General features: G+C 31.7%; 4 protein-coding genes across 6 annotated transcripts; 2 read left to right on the forward strand and 2 right to left on the reverse strand.

Annotated features, from left to right (window-relative positions):
* Positions 1 to 6,282, reverse strand: LOC105249161. 2 transcript variants are annotated; one of them, XM_020026886.2, is made up of 16 exons: positions 5,670 to 6,282; positions 5,284 to 5,583; positions 4,866 to 5,137; positions 4,594 to 4,769; positions 4,322 to 4,521; positions 3,922 to 4,236; positions 3,659 to 3,851; positions 3,456 to 3,581; positions 3,030 to 3,285; positions 2,638 to 2,942; positions 2,399 to 2,555; positions 1,779 to 2,322; positions 1,121 to 1,349; positions 439 to 1,009; positions 156 to 352; positions 1 to 67 (listed from the first exon to the last, which is right to left on the reverse strand). In XM_020026886.2, exons 1-16 carry the CDS (start codon positions 6,116 to 6,118, stop codon positions 17 to 19), a joined length of 4,341 nt encoding a protein of 1,446 aa, XP_019882445.2. In that variant the 5' UTR covers positions 6,119 to 6,282; the 3' UTR covers positions 1 to 16. The 2 variants fall into 2 exon arrangements, with proteins under 2 accessions (XP_019882445.2, XP_025269827.1); XM_025414042.1 differs by having other exon boundaries at positions 2,638 to 3,285; positions 5,670 to 6,118.
* Positions 6,283 to 8,675: 2,393 nt separating this feature from the next.
* On the forward strand, positions 8,676 to 9,806 carry LOC112639573. The gene is made up of 2 exons (XM_025414043.1): positions 8,676 to 8,847; positions 8,931 to 9,806. The coding sequence occupies exons 1-2, from the start codon at positions 8,800 to 8,802 to the stop codon at positions 9,456 to 9,458; spliced, it is 576 nt and encodes a 191-aa protein (XP_025269828.1). The 5' UTR covers positions 8,676 to 8,799; the 3' UTR covers positions 9,459 to 9,806.
* A 548-nt stretch (positions 9,807 to 10,354) lies between these two features.
* Positions 10,355 to 13,818, reverse strand: LOC105249162 (activin receptor type-1). Of its 2 annotated transcripts, none has more exons than XM_020026888.2 (8): positions 13,771 to 13,818; positions 13,363 to 13,683; positions 12,857 to 13,035; positions 12,537 to 12,765; positions 12,132 to 12,397; positions 11,404 to 12,041; positions 11,085 to 11,319; positions 10,355 to 10,905 (listed from the first exon to the last, which is right to left on the reverse strand). In XM_020026888.2, exons 2-8 carry the CDS (start codon positions 13,421 to 13,423, stop codon positions 10,768 to 10,770), a joined length of 1,746 nt encoding a protein of 581 aa, XP_019882447.1. In that variant the 5' UTR covers positions 13,424 to 13,683; positions 13,771 to 13,818; the 3' UTR covers positions 10,355 to 10,767. The 2 variants fall into 2 exon arrangements, with proteins under 2 accessions (XP_019882447.1, XP_011252737.1); XM_011254435.3 differs by having other exon boundaries at positions 13,363 to 13,686.
* Positions 13,819 to 14,392: 574 nt separating this feature from the next.
* On the forward strand, positions 14,393 to 21,850 carry LOC105249163 (stromal interaction molecule homolog). The gene is made up of 11 exons (XM_011254437.3): positions 14,393 to 15,280; positions 15,352 to 15,491; positions 15,603 to 15,722; positions 15,825 to 15,937; positions 16,063 to 16,178; positions 16,263 to 16,432; positions 16,528 to 16,671; positions 16,765 to 16,932; positions 17,102 to 17,366; positions 17,650 to 17,730; positions 20,170 to 21,850. Exons 1-11 carry the CDS (start codon positions 15,079 to 15,081, stop codon positions 20,676 to 20,678), a joined length of 2,028 nt encoding a protein of 675 aa, XP_011252739.1. The 5' UTR covers positions 14,393 to 15,078; the 3' UTR covers positions 20,679 to 21,850.
* Positions 21,851 to 22,224: the final 374 nt, after the last annotated feature.

Here is a 22,224-nt window from a genome sequence, read left to right on the forward strand (position 1 = left end):
TAATATATGTACATATTTACATTATTTTCTGTAATAAGGAAAGTAAAGTTTGACATCTTTCTTTCACCTACAACAGAATTTAATTATTGCATATATATATATTGGGAATGTAAAATATATAATTATATAGATAATTTTAGAGATAAAAATTTTACCTGATCGACAGTACGGTTTTTTAATTTTTCACTAATTAATAAAAATGAATTTTCAGAATATTCCTTCTTAACACTTTGTAGTAGAATCATATCTTCTTGACGCGTCCATGGTTTATTATTTGTTAAATCAGAATTTAATTGGATATTATTTTCAATTTTTTCAACGACTGCTGTTTCTGTATCTACTGTTTTACAGTCTGAGAACAAAAAGTTGACATTCTTCAAATTTTTATTACTTTTTCTATAAAATTTTGCTATTAATATAAGTTTATATATAACTTACTTAAATCGCAATCAGCATTGCTGCTTGCAGCAGTTTGTGTAATTATTTCAGTACTTGATGAATTATCTTGCACTGACGATTGCATATAACTATTGGTTTCGGTTTCTACATTCGTTTTCTCATGCTCCATGATATCAAGTTCATTATGTTCTATTGAGATATCAATTTCTTCAGTCTTTCTTTCTCGCTTATTCCTGCAGTGAGATATCCGTATTCTTTTATTCGCAATTGCGTCGTCTACAGTGCCTATTCTTTTCAAATTTTTCTTTTCTGCTTTAATTGCAAGTTTGACACTCTTTTTAGACTTTGCTACTATTTTTTCATTGTCTTCATTATCTTTTAATGGTGAATACTTTGTAATACTTTGCTTCTGACAAATTTCTTCGGGACTAGAATCATTCTTTGATGATTTCCGTCGTTTTTTAGATGAAATTGGTGGAGCGACTTTATCAGCAATTTTTAAAGATACACGTGCAATATTTTCTAATTTTTCCTGATGCTCTCCAGGAAATGTAATTTTTGCAGGTCGCAATCCCTCAGGTGTTTGAAGATAAATTCTTCCATTAAGAAACTATAAAAAGAAACATGGAAAAAATGTTAATTGAATCTTTATAAAAAAAGAAACATAAAATGATATGAAAAAATACAGAAATTATACAATTAGATCTAAAGGCATACATACCCGTGTACCACAGGAAACACAATGTTCTGAATTATTTTTAAGATTTGGATCATCTATGTTATGACAATCACATTTACAATTTTCCCCACCATATGGATCTTCCTGGTATGATGCTGTGGGTAATTCTATATTTTCATATAATTCTGGTGCATTTTCGATATAAGTAATATTTTTATCATAAGGTCCTAATGGACATGTCAAGTTTTCAAACATATGAGGTACAAATAAGCTGCCAAAAATATTAAAAATAAGTTTTATACACAATTATAGTTATATTTGTTTCATATCTTATGAATAATAGTAATATAAATAAATTAAATAGATTTTTAATTGGGGTATTTTGTTTTAAAATGTTTAATTATTATATAAAATGTTAAATTATTTTTTTTATTTATTTTTATAAATAAATATTGTATATATTATAAAACGATATATTTTTAAATATATGAATGCGCCGATTTGTATTTTTCTAATCTAAATGAATTTGTATATCTATATTGCGCAGATTTTATGACACAAAAAAATATCAATTCTTCGTTATTAATGAAATCTGTTATTAAAATTTTGTGTAATTTATAATACCTGCAATCCTCATGCAATATTTATGTTCTTTGAGATTATTTGTATATAAAATACATATAGAGAAAGTCATAATTACCTTTCAGGAGGCTTTGCAGTAGGTAAAACTTGCAAGAATAAATCCATAATGAGTGGATGGCCTTTAAAGACTGGACTCATAACGGTATGAATAGTTTCTAGAGTCGTATGTGGATCAGACGAAAGTTGTGTGATCGCCTGCATCATTTTTGCTATTCGTGATGGTTGCTTAGCGAAATATATTTGCGCAATATGAACGAAATCATTCATTTTTTGTAACATCATATACTCTATGGATTTACCAATCATCGTGGCTTGATGCGGCTTTAAGAATAACAGAAAATCTGTACACATTTCTGGGTAATTTTGCAATTTTTTACAAACATCTTGATATAATCTGATTGTGAGTATATCTTTTTTAATTGTGTTATCTTGTATTTCTTTATTTGCTGCAAATTCAGGAAATGGTGGGTCAATCACTGTTTGGTTAATACTTTCTAATTTTTCACTATAATCTAAATACAGCTTTATCACATTTTTAAATATTTCTGGATTATTAGACTCCAATGTTAAATGTAACTTTTGAAGATATGATGCTGCAAATTCTAAAAAAAATGAATACAGATTAGAAAAATACAAAAATTTTATTTTCATAAAATTATTATAATTTAACAGGCTTACTTTTTTCACGATCCTCTTCGGTCAATGGGTTTTCAGCTTTTAATAATCTTTTAATAATTTCCAGTTCTCTAGTTTGTTTAGCTTTTTTTCTACTTATAGAATCTTTTATTATTGTAGTACTAGCTAGCATTAATTCTGCTATCTCTTCCTCATTATCCTATGCAAAAATCAAATTAAGTAAAAATAATTTAAGTAAAGATAAGTTAACATTTTTTTTAATGTAATAAAATAGAACTCACAACTTTTGACACAGTACAATGTTCGTCATTATTTTTATCTGTGGTGTCTTTTTCTTTAGATTTTAATGTATTGCAATTAGCCAAACTTTTTGAACTTAAAACTTGTGCCATCAATTTCATATTTTGTGCACTTCTTGTTTTTGCCAATCGAGGTGTAGTTTTGCGTATTTGTGGTAATCCTGACATATTTTGTGATGTATCTTTGGATATTTTAGAGTTTTCAACTGATATATTATTTAATTTAGTATTATTTTTTTGTTCATTTGATAATTTATCCATCTGCACCACTTTTGAATCAACAGTACCTGTTTTTACAGAATGCAAATTCTTATTAGATTTACTTATTTCTGTTCCCGCAGTTTGTATATTATTATCGATTATTTGTTTTTCACCATTATCATCAATTGGTTTAGAATTTTTTTTCATAGTAAAGTTATTTGTCTTATCAATAGTTGAGATTTTTGGATTTACAGTTGCAGGTAATATTTTCGGTAATATATTTACAACTGGATTTCTTAACGGATGATTACTAGAGACACTAGGATACGATTTCATTATTGCATTCATGTTAATCCATTGTTTTTCAAAATTACTGCTTAAATCAAGTATATAATTACTTTTCAATAAATTATTTTTGTATTCTTTTTGCTGTAATAATAAATATACAATTATCATTAAATATCATGTAAGACGAATTATTTAAGCTACAGTTATTACATGTATGTTATTACATATATTATAAATAAAATTTTGCATATCAAATATCATATCAAATATCTTTTTAGATATAAGCAAAATCATAATTGTTATATACTTACATTACGGAGATATTTTTGCCATCTTAAAGGTAAAAGATTTATTGGCTGATCTTTTGGAGCTTTAGGCTTATTATCAAGTGTTATGCGATGTATTATTCTAGGAGCACAACCTTTCTCAAAATAATGCTACAATAAAATTAATACAATAATATATTTAACTATAATTACAATATAAACCTGGAAAAAAATTATTCAGTGCATACCTTAATCGGATTTTCATCTTTAGAAACGCGGCGTTTTCTGATATGATGTAATATTCCTTGTGCATCTCTACATGGTAACAGATAATAACAAATAAGTTGAGCAGCATCAACTAATAGAATTTTCTTTGTGCGAAGCTTTCTTGGTCTAGATGCAACAAATGGTAAAAATTGTTCTATGCCCAATGCAATTAAACTGAAAATTAATAGAATAGAATAAAATTACATATTAGAATATAATAAAATAACATATTTAGTACATTTACTTTTCTTCTGCTCTTGAATATGTAGATTTTAAAAGTTTGGTTCCACTCCTGAAAGGCATTTGTGGCAAAAGTTCTGGATACATGAGAGCTTTACTTTCGACAAGTATTTTTTCTACTTCAGGAAGAAATTCTTCAACATATATTCGCCTATTTGTATGACACATTTTAGTTTTAGCAATATTATCTGTTATACTCTGTTTGAAATCTGTGTAGAATTGTGTGTCAGAAAACTTATTTTCCCAAGTTGATACTAATTTCAAAGCTTCTTCCAAGTTCTCTGCATTAAATGCAGAATTTGGCCCGTAACTTAAATATCTAAAATATTTATCACAATTCTGTGATTTTTATTCGACTTGTCAGTTTCTAGTGTATTATGTTTTTTCTTATCTTTTCCTCATACCTTAAACTATTCAAGTTCTGTTTACATGTTTTTGCTAGTGGATGGTAATCCGGATGCATGTAACTCATAACAAAATGCTGTGCCATTAATTGTACATGTTGCCGAAATTGTGTGGCTAATAAAAGACGTTGTTCGAAATTAACTAATTTTGGTAATTCGGGTTCTGCAAGTACCGGTAAAAGATCCACCATAGAGGAGTTCTAAAAATATGAAAATATGAAAGTTCAATTATATTGCTGCCTCTTAATATATAATATAAATAATTTTTTTACCATAGTATTAGTTTCAATTGGTGGGGTTATATTATCTGGAATCTTTTTTTTTCTTGATATTTCTTCTTCTTGTGTTGAGAACATAGGAGTTAATTCAAGTAATTCTGCAATTAAATCATATTGTTCTTTACGAGGAACTTCTACTGCTTTATCTGTCCTGAGTTCTTCCTTGTCCACTATTAATATTTATTAAAGATCAATTACAATCATATTATATCAACAAAGAAAATAAAAGACTAAAATATAAAGAAAAATTATTTTACAATACATACATAAATCTGTTTCTTCATCCTCTAAAATATTGTATTCTGGATCTGCTTCTGGATCATCTTCTATGGTTGGTTCTTGTGTTAAAGGTTGTGTAAATTCTTTTAAAAAGTTATCCCAATCTTCATCAAGTTCAACATCCAAATCAATCATATCTGCAGTTATGTCAGGTGGTAAAAATGCTTGTTCTATCTCTTCCAAAGAAGTTTTACTCAAAGATAATTTAGAGCGTGTTCTCTGACCAATACTTTCTTCCTCCGTTGCAACATGTGGAACACTGAAATATATTTGTCAATTGTTATTAAAATGAAATGACAATATTAGGAAGCAACTTGAGAAGCTTCAATTTAATCAATTAAATTACTTTCTTTATAATATTGTATATTTAAATATGGTTGCAATATAAATCTCTTTCTCACATACATTGGTACTTTAAAAATTCCTTCAGGATCATATTGTATATCTGATAATTTCTGTTGTTCAGGACAAACTACATTCCTATTATTTATTGCTACTGATTGTTGTAATTCCATATCATTAATCGCTGTATTTTCTACTTCTCTGTCATCATCACTCTCTGTGTGTTTATCATGATCAGGATTATATTCTTCATCAGACGAATCTTCTGGCAGTTCTTCTTGAATCAAAGCTTGAACTTCTGATGAAGCTTTTTGTGTTGTAGTGATAGGCCATGGTATATTGACCTGTGCAGCTGCCAATTTTCTATAAGAAATAAGCTAAAAATTATATCCATGCATACAGATAAAATATCCATTATATATACGAATAATAAAATTAACGATACATACTTAGCTTTAGCTCTTGTGAGTTTGGGACCAAAGTTAACATCATCTTCTGTATCTTGAAGCCATTTTTGTAACATTGTCATTAAATGTTCATAAGGGAGCACGTGTTTTAATATATTTTTTACATTAGTGGCAGTTAAATTGGTTTTGGCAGCTTTGGCATCGAGTTGTCTCTCAATCTCTTCTTCCATTTTATTAAGTACCGATGCTTCTGCTTCTTCAATAGCTTCTCTTTTATGCTTGCTAGACGGCTCATAATTGTCAACCTCGGATATATCTATTTGTAAATCTGCGTTTTCGGAATCGGTAGAATTTTCGCTATCAACATCGTTGAAATCGAAATTAATCGAAAAAGACAAATTGCATTTTCTGGGTGATTCAATGAGTGAAATGGAGGATGCCGATGTGTCAGCATCATTTTGCACAATAAGTTTACTCGTAGATTTCTCCATTTCTTTTTTTTTAATAAAGGTAATTTTTAAAATCTATAGCGATGATTGTAAATTCCAACTGCAATCTTATTTCTCTGGAATCGTCACTATCTCGAATGTGCATAATAAAACAGTATAACATGTCTCCGATGTTTTCAAATGCTGATCGCTGAATTCGCTGATCGCGTGCGACCACTGATACTGAAAGGTTAATCCATCTGTTTTGCTTGCACTTTCTACACTTTAAGGTCTGTTCGTTAAGGTGCGGCCTCATTGACGCTAAAAAGTAGCGTCAACCATTGGTTGAACAAAGAGGTAAGTATACTTACCTCTTTGTTCAACCAATGGTTGACGCTACTTTTTAGCGTCAATGAGGCCGCACCTTTACGGTGCAATTTCATTGACGCTAGAAACCAGCGGCAAATTAAAATCACTAGACTTTCTCTAGATATGGCGTCAATAAAATAAAGTTCAAACAGTTTCAACTTTTTCAGTGTGTAAAGATGCGGCCTCATTGACGCTAAAAAGTAGCGTCAACCATTGGTTGAACAAAGAGGTAAGTATACTTACCTCTTTGTTCAACCAATGGTTGACGCTACTTTTTAGCGTCAATGAGGCCGCACCTTAAAGCGGCCTTTTCATTGACGCTACTTTTTAGCGTCAATGAAATTGCACCTTAACAGTTGGCAGCCCTACGAGATAGGCTGTGCAGCACTGCGCGTATATAAAATAAATTTGAAATCGCTTCTAGCCTAATCATCTTCACGCGATCGACTTTATTTGAATTGCACGGCATCGCATCGAATTATGATGCGGCGCCGATTTGTTCGAACGTAATTCGGGACATCGCGATGCTGTATAAGCGTCGAATGAGCACGAATTGTCACACAAATATGATAAATCACATCTACTCACCGTTCACCGGCTGTTCCACAGGCCACTCCACTCGCTCGCCTCGGGACGTCCCATTCCGATCTTGATGCACACGATATCATCAACGCGAACGCGCGACACTTTATTCGGCACTCCCGATATTCGCTCGCACCCGATAATCATCATCAAGGGCGCAAATAACGCGACGCGACTTCGCTCCATCTTCGCGATCGCGCTATCACTGAACTGTGAAAAATAGCTGTCGCGCACTTTCACCGACATATTATGAAAGTCGCGCGATCATCCTTGGACACTTTCGACGCTCTTTCACTCGCGATATTCGTTTAAAAACGGTTAAAAGACGTGAAAAATGTGGACGTACGACGATCCGTGTAACTGCGTATGACTCCGATTCACGTATGACGCGTATGACGTAGCAGTGACGCGTATGACGTAGCGACACGCGCTAACATGGCGGCCGAACCAGTGCGCAGAAACGAATGCGCTTCGGCCGCCATGTTAGCGCGTCACTGCTACGTCATACGCGTCATACGTGAATCGGAGTCATACGCAGTTACACGGATCGTCGTACGTCCGCATTTTTCGCGTCTTTTAACCGTTTTTAAACGAATATCGCGAGTAAAAGAGCGTCGAAAGTGTCCAAGGATGATCGCGCGACTTTCATAATATGTCGGTGAAAGTGCACGACAGCTATTTTTCACAGTTCAGTGATAGTGCGATCGCGAAGATGGAGTGAAGTTGCGTCGCGTTATTTGCGCCCTTGATGATGATTATCGGATGCGAGCGAACATCGGGAGTGCCGAATAAAGTGTCGCGCGTTCGCGTTGATGATATCGTGTGCATCAAGATCGGAATGGGACGTCCCGAGACGAGCGAGTGGAGCGGCCTGTGGAACAGCCGGTGAACGGTGAGTAGATGTGATTTATCATATTTGCGTGACAATTCGTGCTCATTCGACGCTTATACAGCATCGCGATGTCCCGAATTACGTTCGAACAAATCGACGCCGCATCATAATTCGATGCGATGCCATGCAATTCAAATAAAGTCGATTGCGTGAAGATGGTTAGGCTAGAAGCGATTTCAAATTTATTTTATATACGCGCAGTGCTGCACAGCCTATCTCGTAGGGCTGCCAACTGTTAAGGTGCAATTTCATTGACGCTAAAAAGTAGCGTCAATGAAAAGGCCGCTTTACACACTGAAAAAGTTGAAACTGTTTGAACTTTATTTTATTGACGCCATATTTAGAGAAAGTCTAGTGATTTTAATTTGCCGCTGGTTTCTAGCATCAATGAAATTGCACCTTTAGGGTGCGTTTTCACTTGACGCTAAAAAGTAGCGTCAACCATTGGTTGAACAAAGAAGTAAGTAGTTGCTTCATTGTTTAACCAATGGTTGACGCTACTTTTTAGCGTCAAGTGAAAACGCACCCTTACACGTGTTTCATTTCTTAAATCGATGCTCCTGGGTTGCTTTCTAAAATTTACTGCTTGGAGTAAAGTAGTGTTTGATTAACCAATCAGAACAAAGAAATTTCTGTTTCTTTTATTATGATTGGTTACTCAAATGCTATTCTACCAAGGAGTAAATTTTAGAACGCTATCATGTTTAGTTGTTATAACAAGACAAAAGAAAGGTTATAACATGTAATTTTTTCTCTATTAATTAATAAACTCGCAAATATATAAAAAAGAAATATCTCGTTAGCGATATATATTTGTATAAACTTTATGATATCTTGAGAAGGATTATTAATGTGATAATTGAAAATCTAAGAAAAAGTAATAAAGGCGTACAAAACAATCATGTCGTGCGATTTGAGATTTCCTCGAAAAATTACAAAATCTAATGTGGTATATAATTTGTTTAGCATAGCTATGATAATTTTAAAATTTAATTGCACAAATATATACATGTACTGTGATTAACTTTTTAGGAAAAAGCTATAAAAATGATAAAAACGAAACAAAAGATTGAAAAAAAACGTCAAAAATATTTGAGAAAAATGGCAACGGATAAAAAAAATAGAAAGGAAATGAAAGAAATGGAGATAAAAATCGATAAAAATTTTCAGAAGGATGTGGAAGAAATGGCAAATGATAAAGAACATCAGGAGGATATGAATGAAATAGCAAACGATCGTAAAACCCATTATTGCAAGAGTTTTCAGGGGGGTAAGAAAAATGGAACATCACTCGTAGGATTTTCAAAAAGTCTGGCACTGTCGGAGATGCAATCGTACATCAATCGTCAAGATTGGAAACATGCGTTAAGTTTATTTCCTAAACTTCTGGAATATCCAGTTGAATTGGAACCTTTAGTATGGCGATATGCACTTATCATTTTATTACACACAAATGATCCGTCACATCTCCGACAATTTTTCGAGCAATGTATAGATAACTGTAATTTAGATAATGGAATATTCTTGAGAAGACTACTGTCATTGCCTCTTGAGGAATGATTGGATTTCAAAATAGTCTAGTAGCATTATATCATTCATGTTAAGTCAGTATGTAACATTTGTGTTACGTACAAAAACCTTTGTACAATAAATTTATTACATACAATTATATACTACATATTCTGCTATTTATACATTCACATCCTCATCTTTAATAATAATACAGTGGTTATTTATATATAATGTCAAGGCTATACATTCCACTTGATAATTGCAACATTCATAAACATCATTTATTAGTTTTCAATGTATACGATAAAGAAATGATCCAATTAACATTGCAATATCAAATCGAACGTAATCTAAAAGAAAGCAACTTGTGAAATTATTACAAGTATTGTACAGAAAGATGTATCTTTTATATGTAATAGTCTTTGCTTACTCTTTCACCCACTCATTCTTATTTTCTATCTACATCTTGCTGATGATTTTATGAGAAAGACATATGATAATAGCTATATTATTAATTATATAATAGCTCAATCCAAAGATACACACTATTTACAGATATTTTTTGATCACTTATTCAAACTATTGCGCACGATTTACTGAAGATTCTTAAAAAAAAAATGTATTGATTCAATAAAAGAGATTAATTTTTATATGATAACTTGTCGATCTGATTGAAGCAAAACATATAAAAAATATGTTATTAATTTTAATATATAAATTTTATATGTTTACAAAACAAAAATGTTATGTTTTACAAAATGTTATGTTTTACAAAAAAATAATGTTTTAATAGAAACAATACTACTTTCTTAATATGAATTAATATAATGACAAACTTAAATATATAATAATTATTTTATATATATCTAAAATTTCATTATTTTTCACATAACTGAAAAAATAAAAACAATATAGTTAATATAGTAATAATTAAGAAAGTCGTATTTGTCTTATAGATTATGAAAATTCATATTCCTCAATATACAATGAATATGTTTTTTCTTAACAAATAATTTCAAACTATTTTGTAGAATTAATAATATTTCTACTTAGCGATTTGGTTTAATCAACGCTACAAAACTATACACTTAATACTAACATTGTTCCAGAATGGTAACAGTAATAAAGAACGTAAGGCAACAGAATTCATATGCCAAACATTAACAAACATATTAACATTGTTACTTCGATATGTCGATATGCGATATTTTTTTTTATTTTCTTGATATAATGCATCCAATAACGCACGATTGTTGATAATGATGATGATGATCGAACTTACAATGCGCGTGTCGGGTTGTTGCAGCAACAGTAATAAATACATGGATGAAAAAGAGCTCGGTAAGATGAATGCTGGTCAATCGAGCGGTAAATGAACACGAGAATCGTTAGCTGCTAATTTAACGAGTGTTTTCTTTACCCTAAGAATGGGTAATCTGGCTGCTGGTTTCCCATGCCAACACTCTCGCATTAATTTTCCCATCCCGGCTAATGTCTGAAAAAAAATTAGCATTTATTTCAATTATTCATGTAATAAATAATGCAAACTCAATTTTTTTAACTTAGATATACATATATATATATATATATATATATATATATATATATATATATATATGTATATGTATATACACATGAATATTTCTCTGACAAATGCTTGAAAAAAAAATTTACCGGATCGGAATGCCATCTATTAGGCAGCGGTGGTCTTCGCTGATCAAACGAGATTAATTTACGCATTTCTTCTATGGAGGGCTCTTGATTATTGCTAGGCAACCATTCATAGTACGGCATCGCGTATTCCAAGACTACGCCATTGCTTATGCATCTGCGACAGACTTCCCACATCACCAATCCTAAACTATAGATATCGGCCCGTCTAAAACTCTCTAAACACTCGATATTTACTCTGAAAATAAATCAGAATAGGTATTGTAATTAATTTGGCCAGCTTATAATGTGAAAGTAAAAAGGAAAAAAGCACTCCACTAACGTTTGATCGAGAATTTCAGGACTCATATAACGTTTAGTTCCTTGCCGTAGATCTACTCTGTCCGCTGTAAGACGATCCTGCGTAGCCGCTAATGCAAAATCGGCAATTACACAACAACCGTTAGTCTTGACTAAGATATTCTTCGATTTAAGATTACGATGGGCCATAGCTGGTTTCCCTCTAGTACCATGAATTTCCGTGTGTAAATAAAGCAAACCGTTAGCGATGCTCAGACAAATATTAAGCGTTTGATGATGTGTTAACGGATGCCGATTGAGTTGATCGAAGAGTGAACCTAGAGGATGATACTGCGTTACCAGCCAGAGTTGAGTGCAGCTGGCTCTACTTGTCATATCGCTGCCGACATATCCCAAAATATTGTCGTGTCTAGACGGTAACAACTGAGAATAAACCTCAGTCTCCCGAGCCCATGCAGCTTCGTCTCGCGAAAAATAAATTTTTACAGCTACATTCTCGCCATGCCAAATTCCTCTCCACACTTCTCCACCGAATCCAGATCCACTGCTACCGCTACCGAGACACTCTACTAAAGCCACTTGTTTAGCTAAAGTTCTTTGTACTAGCAAGGGCAATCCAGAACCCGAACCACTGGTCAAACTTCGGCCGTCTAAATATTCCTACAAAAATATAATTGGTAAAATTAATCATCATATATCACACATGCCTTATATAAAACATAGAAAAACAAAAAAAGTAGCATTATGTACTTTAAGTGTACTATCACCAGCAGCCGTTGCTCTAAGCTCATGCGGATGACAAGTGGCAGACGATGTAGGCGAGGAAAAAGAGAAATGTAACATGGAAGGTTCATTGTCGGGATCTAAAATAAGTTTATTCCGACGCGATACCGGCCGTTTTCTTCGCGTTCGATGCGCCAGGAAACAGAATAGAATCCCTCCAGCGACAACCAATGCAATCATTGGCCCAAGAATTGCGAAAGTTAATTTCATTACATAATTTCCCTTATCAGAATCTGAATATAAATATAGAAACAGTATATAAGTATAAAAACTCCTCTTAACAAAATCAATCATCTCATTGCAACTCAATTATACATATATATTTGTGTGTATGTGTGTATGTATATGTATACACAGACTAGATTATCTTACTAGTTGAATCTTGCAGCACAGGATATGGTCCAACATTACAAAAATCTGCTTGGCAGCATTCCACTGAATATTGAACACCACTTACTAATCCTCTAACATGCCTTTTGTTATATTCTGCATTTTGGTTGTCTTCTTTATTACACATAAACAACTTATGTTCCTCTAATTTATAACAGCCGCGACTAACAGATTCAGTACCATCAATCTCTTTCACCCTAGACTTCCAACACTAGAAAACAAAATGAAGACGTTAACTTATATTCTAGGAAAAGATGTAACGTAAATTTAAGATGTTGAATAGAGAATATAAAAATTTTTACAGTAATTGCATCTTCACAGATGCTAGATGGTGAACACTCAGCATCTTCACATATATGGCACTTGAAACGTTTGTGGCCAACTGCATTGTTAACAAAGTTATGTTCCGATGATTCGGGTAGATTCAATTTTTCACTGTCAAGAGAAATATCCTGATCTTGTAAAGCACTCACCCCTTCGCCTAAATATAAATTAAATATATGTAATAATAATATAAATTAAAAATTATATATGAGCAGAATATAAATCATTTAATGTATTTATACTTATAATAAAAAATGATGAAAAAAAATCGCACAATTCTCGCGATATATATTTTATATCACATAAATTGTTTTAGTGTATCGTAAAGATAATAATCTTTTTGCTAGACTCGAAAGCAACACAAAGCTATATATAGCAAAACTATATATATGAATAACACAATAAATAGAAATATTTATAACTTGCTTGAAATTGCACATCATACGATGAATATCACTTAAAATTCACAAATTTATCCACATACCTAAATAACATAATTTGAATGTCAACAAGAGTGCAAAATGCATAAATATAACACCCGCCATTTCTACTTCGCATCGAAATACACTGGACTATTCGACTCGAAGCAAAATTACGTCAAAATAAATCTTTCCTGATTTCTCTATCGCACTCAACATTCTCGTAGTCCTCTTTCTTCCCAGACGAATATTACAAAGCGTTAAAATGCGTTAAGTTATCATTCAAACGTTAGTTCTTTATTTATATCTGACGCATAGTTTTCTCGTATACATCGATATATTTGTGTAACATATCATACGGTAAAACCAAAGTTTATGCTCATGGTCTTCTGAAAAAGAAGTAGGTCTAGCTGTAGGTAATCCGTGTATACATTTTTAATATTATATAAAATCTTTATTATTTATTCTTTAACCTTAAGTTTAATCTTTCACATGTATATATCAAACACGTATAATAAAATGTCAGACACAATTTTAAGTCATGATGCATGAACTATCTAGATACGATATTCCATCATCAGAAAGATGAAGACAGCAGCGCTTCATAATTGCAGATTTTATTTTCTGAATTCAAATTCTTAATTCGAATGACGTTTGTTATTATATAAAGATGAAAAAAAAGAGAAAGAACATAAAAAAATATAGATGAAAATATTAAGCTCTATAATGCTATGACATACTGAAGTGAATCTTCAAGAATGAGAAAATGAACCAATTTGTAGAAAAGGATACGACATGGTGGATGGATCGCTATCCTTATCAGGAATTCGTTCAAAATTATTACGAATTGAAAGAAAAATAAATAATTTACAATTCTATCTCAAATTCTATTGTTTAGATTCATAAATCGATATCAAAAATATTTTTAGTTTATATAATTAATATAAAGGGAAACAGAGATCCATTCAAAAATATATGCTGTCTCCTTCTAATTCTGACCTCAAGTATACGTAAATTATATTACGTTCAATTTTCATGAACTTTTATTTCACTCCAAGGTTAAGTTCCAAAACGTCATCTCCGAGAAAAATTGTACCCGATGGCCAACGTGGAACCAATCGGAACCGTTCGAAAAAATTTCGGCTGTCGAGTAAAGTTATCCTGGGAAACGTAACTCAAATATATTTCCTTTCGAATAGAGACGGACCTTGAATTAACGCAATAATTACATAAATAAGGGGAAATTAAAAAAATGTGTATATTTATCTGACGTATATATTTTTCTGTGATGCCATACGCTCCTAATTAAAAACGACTTCACATGAAGGTTGATCTTAAATCGATTAAAATCGCGTTGATCGGAAGTGCTATTAGTAGCCTTGGATAAAACATCTGATTCGGGATAGTGGTGTGTGTATGTACTTAATTTCACTTAATTAACGAAGCAATCAAATATTTTCACTATTATATTGTATCACGGGTATTAACAAGGAAGTCTGCCTGTATGGAGCTGATAATATTAGCGCGTGACACATTTATGAAGCCGTCTCACTCGTAATCGGTCACGCTTGTTATGCGCTCGTCGAGATATATCGTCGGTCCGGGTCCGAATTGTAGTAACCTTGAATATATTCACGATCGCGAATCCGCATCAGAGGTGAGCGCAGGGAGAGAGAGTCTAGGACGGTTTCCTCCGCTGAATCCTCCGCGGATCTTGTCTATTGGATCGCGCGAAGAGGGGCGCGAAGCTGTCATTGAGGAAGCTGGAGCGCTAACCTAAGATGCGAGCATCCGTGAACGCGCTTCTACCGTTGGGAATTTATCTGTTGCATTGGTTACTCGACACGGTAGCGGCCACTGGCGGGGCGCTCGATTCCACCCCGACCTTTCAAACCGGTGCCTCGAGCACTTCACATTCCAAGATAGCAGCGTTTTCCGCTACCCTCACCGATGGACTGGCCCAGGCTGTGGCCCACGAATCCAGTAGGTTGTCGCACTAATATACACGGATACGATGGTGGAGCACTTTATATACTCGAGTTTATTTATTTCAGCTGCGGATACTTGTAACGACGACCTAGCTTGTATCACTATGGCTTCGCATGATCGTCTGGGCTTAGAAGCTATAAAGTCTCTCCACAGTCAATTGGATGACGACGCTAATGGAAACGTTGATCTATCCGAATCGGATGATGTAAGGATATTTATATCATGAGAAAAAATGTCTATTATACGATGTCTACACAAGGTTATACAAATGTAAATTTATACAAGGTTATACAAATGTAAATTTTAACTTTGACAGTTTTTAAGAGAAGAACTACAATATGAAGCCGGTTATGAAAGGAGGCAAAGGGCTTTCCATCATAATGACGATATGCATATCAGCGTACGAGAGCTCTGGGAGGCTTGGTTACGATCAGAAGTAATACAAAAAATCTTATCTAGAGATTAGATAACAAGAAGATATCTATAATTTTGTACAATATGATTATATTTTATACATTTTAACATTTCCATAAATTAGGTTCATAACTGGACAATAGAACAAACATCAGAATGGTTAACTTCCAATGTTGAGCTTCCTCAATATGTTCCTACTTTTATACAGCATCGTGTAACTGGTGCTACGCTTCCTCGGTAAGTGTATTATTATGATTTTTTAAATAAAAATACATATAATGATAATAAAAAAATATAAATATGATTCTTTAATAAGAAAATACATATATATGTATAAATCTTTTTATTACAATTTATTTTAGATTAGCTGTGAACAATATGCATTATCTTAATAATGTTCTGGGTATTAAAGATCCTATTCACAAACAGAAAATTGCTTTAAAAGCAATGGATGTTGTTCTCTTTGGGCCTCCTAAAGGTATTTATTTAATATTATAATATGGTGTATGTATATGTGATATGTTTATCTCTGAGAATTAATTCTATATTTATTAATTAATAGATGTTGGGCACAGCATCAAAGACTTAGTATTAGTTACACTGTTATTTGGAGCACTTATTGGATGTTGGTATGCATATCAACAAAAGAAAAGTTCCCAAAAGGATCTCCATAGAATGATGAAAGATATGGAAAGTTTGCATAAAGCAGAACTTGCACTAGAAAATTTACAGGTATTCTTGAAAAAATTGATTCTTTAATTGAAACTAGAAATAAATCACTTTAATTAGGAACTTTTATTAAAGTAGCGATATATAATTCATTTCAGAAAGAGCTGGAGAGAGCAAGAATGGAGCAAGAAAGTGCAACTACTGAGAAACAAAACTTGGAAAAACGTTTGCAAGATGAAAGTTTGGGATTACATACTTCATATTCAGATCTTGAAGTATCACAATTAAAAGCAGAAATTGAAGTAATGACTTTTTCATTTATTTCACATTTATGTATATAATGAATATATTTAATACATTTGTTCTATTCTCTTATTAATTTATATATCTTGCAGATGCTAAAGCTGGAATTACAACGGGCAGAGGGTGAACTTGAAGATAGATGCTGGTCACCACCAGCTGGACTGCAACATTGGCTACAATTAACTCATGAAATTGAGAACAAAGCATATACACATAAAAAGATAGCAGCTGAAAAACAGCTTCAACAAGCACGAGAAGCGGTGAGAAAAACAACTTTATAAATTATTGAATACAATTTTATAAATAATTTATAAATGAATGCAATTTTACAAATTTTATAATAATTTTATATATTACCTTTATAATTAGCTTGCTATTTGTGATAAGAAAAATCATTACTAAAAATAAAATTTGTTTATAATTTTGCAGTGCGAAAAATTACGAAAGAAACGTTCCAGTTTGGTAGGTGCCTTTGTTTCGACTCATGGAAAATCCATTGATGAAGTTGATAAGAGTATAGTTGAAGCAAGGACTTCACTGAACGAAGTAACAAATGAGCTGAAAGAAAGAGTACATCGTTGGAAGCAAATTGAATTGCTTTGTGGTTTCAATATAATCAACAATAATGGATTAAGCTATTTAGAGACCGTTTTGTATAGAGGAACACCTAATGGTAGAGGTCTTGGATTAAGAGGTATTTAATTCTATAACATAATCTATTATGAACAATTAATTATTTCTATTGAATCTAAAGATTTACATCAAAATTATATGAAATATAACACATTCTTTCTTTTTATTTTAATACAAGAATTATATAACTAACATACATACATCTAAAACTTACATCATGCATTTCATTAAAACAATAAAATTATCCATTTTTACTATCTATTAAAAAAATTTTTTAAAAAGGACAAGAACTACTTGAAAGTTATTTTGTAAATTTTTGATAATCTATATGTAATGTATTATAGGACGACTTAGTAGCCAAGATGATTTAGATGATGAAGCAAGTTCAGTGTACACGCCATCATCAGTCAGTGCAGTTGCTACAGGTAAGCTGGATATGGACTCCAATGAGTACTTAGATTGACATATTAATGTTTATTTTATAGTTAAATACTATTTTGGCCTGTGTATCTATATTGTGTATCTGTACATCACACAGGAAAACTTTCAAATGATAGTTTACTAACGAATTTAACGTGTTTAATAATATAAAAGATATAGTTTTTTTCTCTCTCCTACCATTTTTGTGCCAATAACAGATATATAACATTATAAAAGTAAATTATATTGATATTAAAATATCATGTGCCTTAGATGTACATCGTAATACAGCAGTAAAATGGTCAACATATGCATATGAGAAATGTGAAATGCATTTCAATCTTACATATGTTATCTGATAAATGAAAGATATATTAAAATTATATTAAAAAATCAAAACAAATAATTCTAGTATAGTGCCAAAGTGTATATTATAGCATTATAAAACTTTTTGAAAAATGTAAAAAGAGCAAAAAATTATAATATTTATAACTAGTATATTCTATTAGATATTTAGTGTGTAAAATGACGAATGAAAAATTGATCTTATATGAATACTCATTAAATATATCAAAAAAAAAGAGAACAAAAACAATATGAAAGATAATTTGCAATGTGCATAAAATATAAAAGTGCAATTATAATGTATATATGTACCTATCAATCAATCAATTATATTTTAATGACTTTTACTTACGATTTCGATAGGAATAATATAAATAAAAAAACTCGGTAATTTTATATAATTATTTTTATTAAGAACTGCAAAATGATATACTGTAGACATAATGTTTTTGCTATACATATCTTATATGATGAAATTCGTGTATAAATTAAAAGAAATGTATACAAAAATTTGTTTTATTAGATAAAAAGACAAGACTATAATTTTTCTTTTAAATATTCAATAACATTTTCACTTGTTTATAATATTAGATTTGAGTGCAACATATACATGACAACAGCTCAGGAATAAAAAAATTATTGACTGTTGATTAGAATACATGTTGATTACATGAGTATAAAATGCAACAAAACTTACATATAATAATACAAAATTACATACAATAATCAATGTGTTATTGCACATAAGTGTAGATATAAACATCAATTTCTACAATTCTGAAGCAAAAAGTAAGAATTAATTGTGTTTATCGATAAATGCTCAATGAATAATGCATTGTAAAATTTTTTAGAAGATGTGTGCAATAATATTTTAATAATATAAAAAGAACTTGTTTATGAATCTCTTTTCTTGAATTGTCACGGATCTTGATATAGAATCGCGTAAAACGTGACAATCAACGTATTATGGGCATTATATACATATATATACTTATCTAATGTATGTTAGAATTGAATTTATTAGTAATAGCCGAATTGTGAATATTTGGAAAACGTTTTGTACCTCTCTTCATATATATATATATCTTGTTATACCAGTGATAAAAAATATCTAATTGTAAGCAAATAATGCATTACCAACTAAGATTGAAATTGTTCCTAAAATTATTTTGTAAACTATACTAAACTGTTCTACAATTTTACATATATATATATATGAAAGAACAGAAATATACTCCATACATGTATTACAATGAGTCCAGTGTGTATGTGTGCCTTTTGTTTTTATAATGATTACATAACATGCTGGCGTTATTTTTCTGTATGAAATATTAAGTAATCTCTATTATAATAAATTTAAGCAAGCTTGGAAAAACCAGAATATGTGAGCTTGTTAATATGACCTATATCAAATGCTCCAATTTATTGCATGTTTTACATTTTTTGAAACCTGACGTACATTAAATTGCTTGCATGTTATTAAATAGAGCATAATATACGCTCTTATATACATAGAAATTATTTAAAGCCGAATAATTTATAAGATGTTTATAATAATATTATTTTCAATTTTATTATGATGATAGAGATGTTGTACGCCTTTTTTTATGTATAACTAACTAAGAGACATTTAGAGAAAAACTGGTATGATTTAGTTAATGGAAAATAATTGATTAAGAAACATTTATTAAAACGAAATTATATTTTATATAAGTATTTCATATGAAAAGAAATACTTAAATTAACTTGATATTTTACTTAAATTAACTTGATATGCAATCTCAATCACTAATAATAAGCATCAAAGATATTATAGTTGATTAATGAATCATACTTTACTCGCGCAAGCTTATATATGTATTCCGTGTAATATAACTATAGAATTAGTAGTGTGAAGGAAGATCTTTCATGATGCAAGCGATATTATCTCTCGTGCGTTTCCTCTGCGTCAAAGTGATGCACGAGAGTTGGAATAAACACTTGTCGTTCAAATGCGACATTTAACGCTTCTTTCCTCGCAACTTTTATTAGCATTATTAATAACGAAGTAGGAAGAATGGAATTAATTGAACTTTGGACATTACTTGACATATCCGTAGGTATTTTGGAGAACTCAGCGTGGAAGGAGTCATCGATACCACCCGCTGGTCGATTTGGAAATGAACTCTCCGATTCATCAAGCAGTGAAGCGGAAAAGGAACTTGGAGGTGTCCATTTCATGGTAGGCGATGGACCGGAAGAGCCCGCTGCAGGAAAGATTGTAGTGCCGTGCAAAGAGAAATCCGGCATTACACGGTCTTATAGTCAGGATACAAACGTGCTGAGCGAGGACAAGACTTCGTCTTCATTCCTGCCGAAAACATCATACTCGGAAAATGCGCTCGACATCTCCGACAGATCCTGCCGTCCTGCAATAACAGCAACGACAACGACGACTACGACAACGAGCGTCAAAAAACCGTTTCGTGAATTATCTACAATAATGTCGATTGACGACGAGACGCTCTCGACCGATTCCAATTCTACCGCTGACAACGATGAGCTTAAACGGAGGCGTAGAAAGCTACACTTTCCGGCCTTTAGGAAGAACAAAACTAAAGTTACGTGATGTTCGCTAGTCACATAATATCTCGTTTGTTACTTAATTGCTACCCGTTACAATTAGTTGTGATCCCGTGATGTGCACTTAAGAATTATTTTATCAGTAATTATTAATTATTAGCAACTATTCTTCGCCTGACACACACATACACATACATTCGTTCTCTCTTTTTTTCGCTCTCTTTTTCTCTTTCTCTCTTGTTTCCTTGTTCCTTCTTCTGGGCGTTTATAGACTTATGGAAACGTAATAATCATTTAAAATGTATGTTGCCGATGTTCCTTCTACTTTGCCAAATTTAAGATACGCGCGTAAAATGATAACGAAATATGAGTCAGCGAATATATACTATGGAAGGACACCCTTAGATAGATAGATTTTTAGAGATACGCAATATTTGAAAAGGAAAGTTCTAGTTCTTATAAGACAATATATATTTTCGGTATGGTATATTTTTAAGAAAAGCTAAAAGTTTTCTGAGAGTCGCGAATTTTTACAAAGTAAGATTTTTTCACACAATGATAGTAATAAACGCTAGTAATAATAATAATAATTATTAGTATTTTTATCGCGATATAATTCCGTAGTTTTAATTATTGCGTCTAGGTGCATACCGGGATGAGGGACAAAATTAATATTAAAGTATCACTCTCTCTTTCTCTCTATCTCTTTCTCGTTTATACGTTACTACGCTTTTATCCAAATAGCCAACTGTCTACGAGATTGTCATAATTATTGTTCTATGTACTTGTTGGCAGCATGACAGCGATATGATTAATCATATTAATCAACATGACAGTAATATTGATGACATGATTAATCAATATGACTAATCATCCTTGGTTATCTGGATGGCGAATAATGGTACAAAGCATCAAGAAATCCTCAAAAGAGGGTCAAGTTGTTATATCGTTGATATTTTCGGATACCGTCCGGACACATACTGGCAATATTCGTGTGATTTATATTGGCAAAACGCGAAAATGCGAATTTTATACCTTTGTATACAATGTGTAAGTAGATTGTAAAATATTGTGCGAAATTTTTTATCGGGAGCGTTTAAAATATTTATCGCGAAGAAATTTTTTTTCTATATCTCTAATACGGACATTTCCTAACGAGAACAACGTTGAGATTCCTATCTTAATTCCTACAAACTCTTCATTCAAATTACATGCATGATGGAAATATCTAAACTATAAATACAAAAATGTAAGATAATCAAAAAAAAGTCGCATAGATAGAATCGCAGTCCTATAGAATTTCCAATAAATTCGTCTCGGAGTGAATAATCTCGAAACCCTGATTTTATTTCTTTATGTTTTTGCTACAAATTTTTTTAATATCCCTAATCGTAACATAATAACATCTAATGCCATTGTTAATTAATTCATCCTTATATGCACTCAGCTCAAAATTAAATTACTTACAGAATTATTTATATTACTGCGAGATTAAAATTCTGCAGTTTTAGTAATTTGTTAAAAAGGTTGTCACCATTATATTCCCTACTCGCGTAATACAATTGTGTAATAATTTCCCCGCTATATCAGTT

Source organism: Camponotus floridanus, unplaced genomic scaffold, assembly GCF_003227725.1.
Source record: "Camponotus floridanus strain SB8 unplaced genomic scaffold, Cflo_v7.5 scaffold75, whole genome shotgun sequence".
Taxonomy (NCBI): domain Eukaryota; kingdom Metazoa; phylum Arthropoda; class Insecta; order Hymenoptera; family Formicidae; genus Camponotus; species Camponotus floridanus.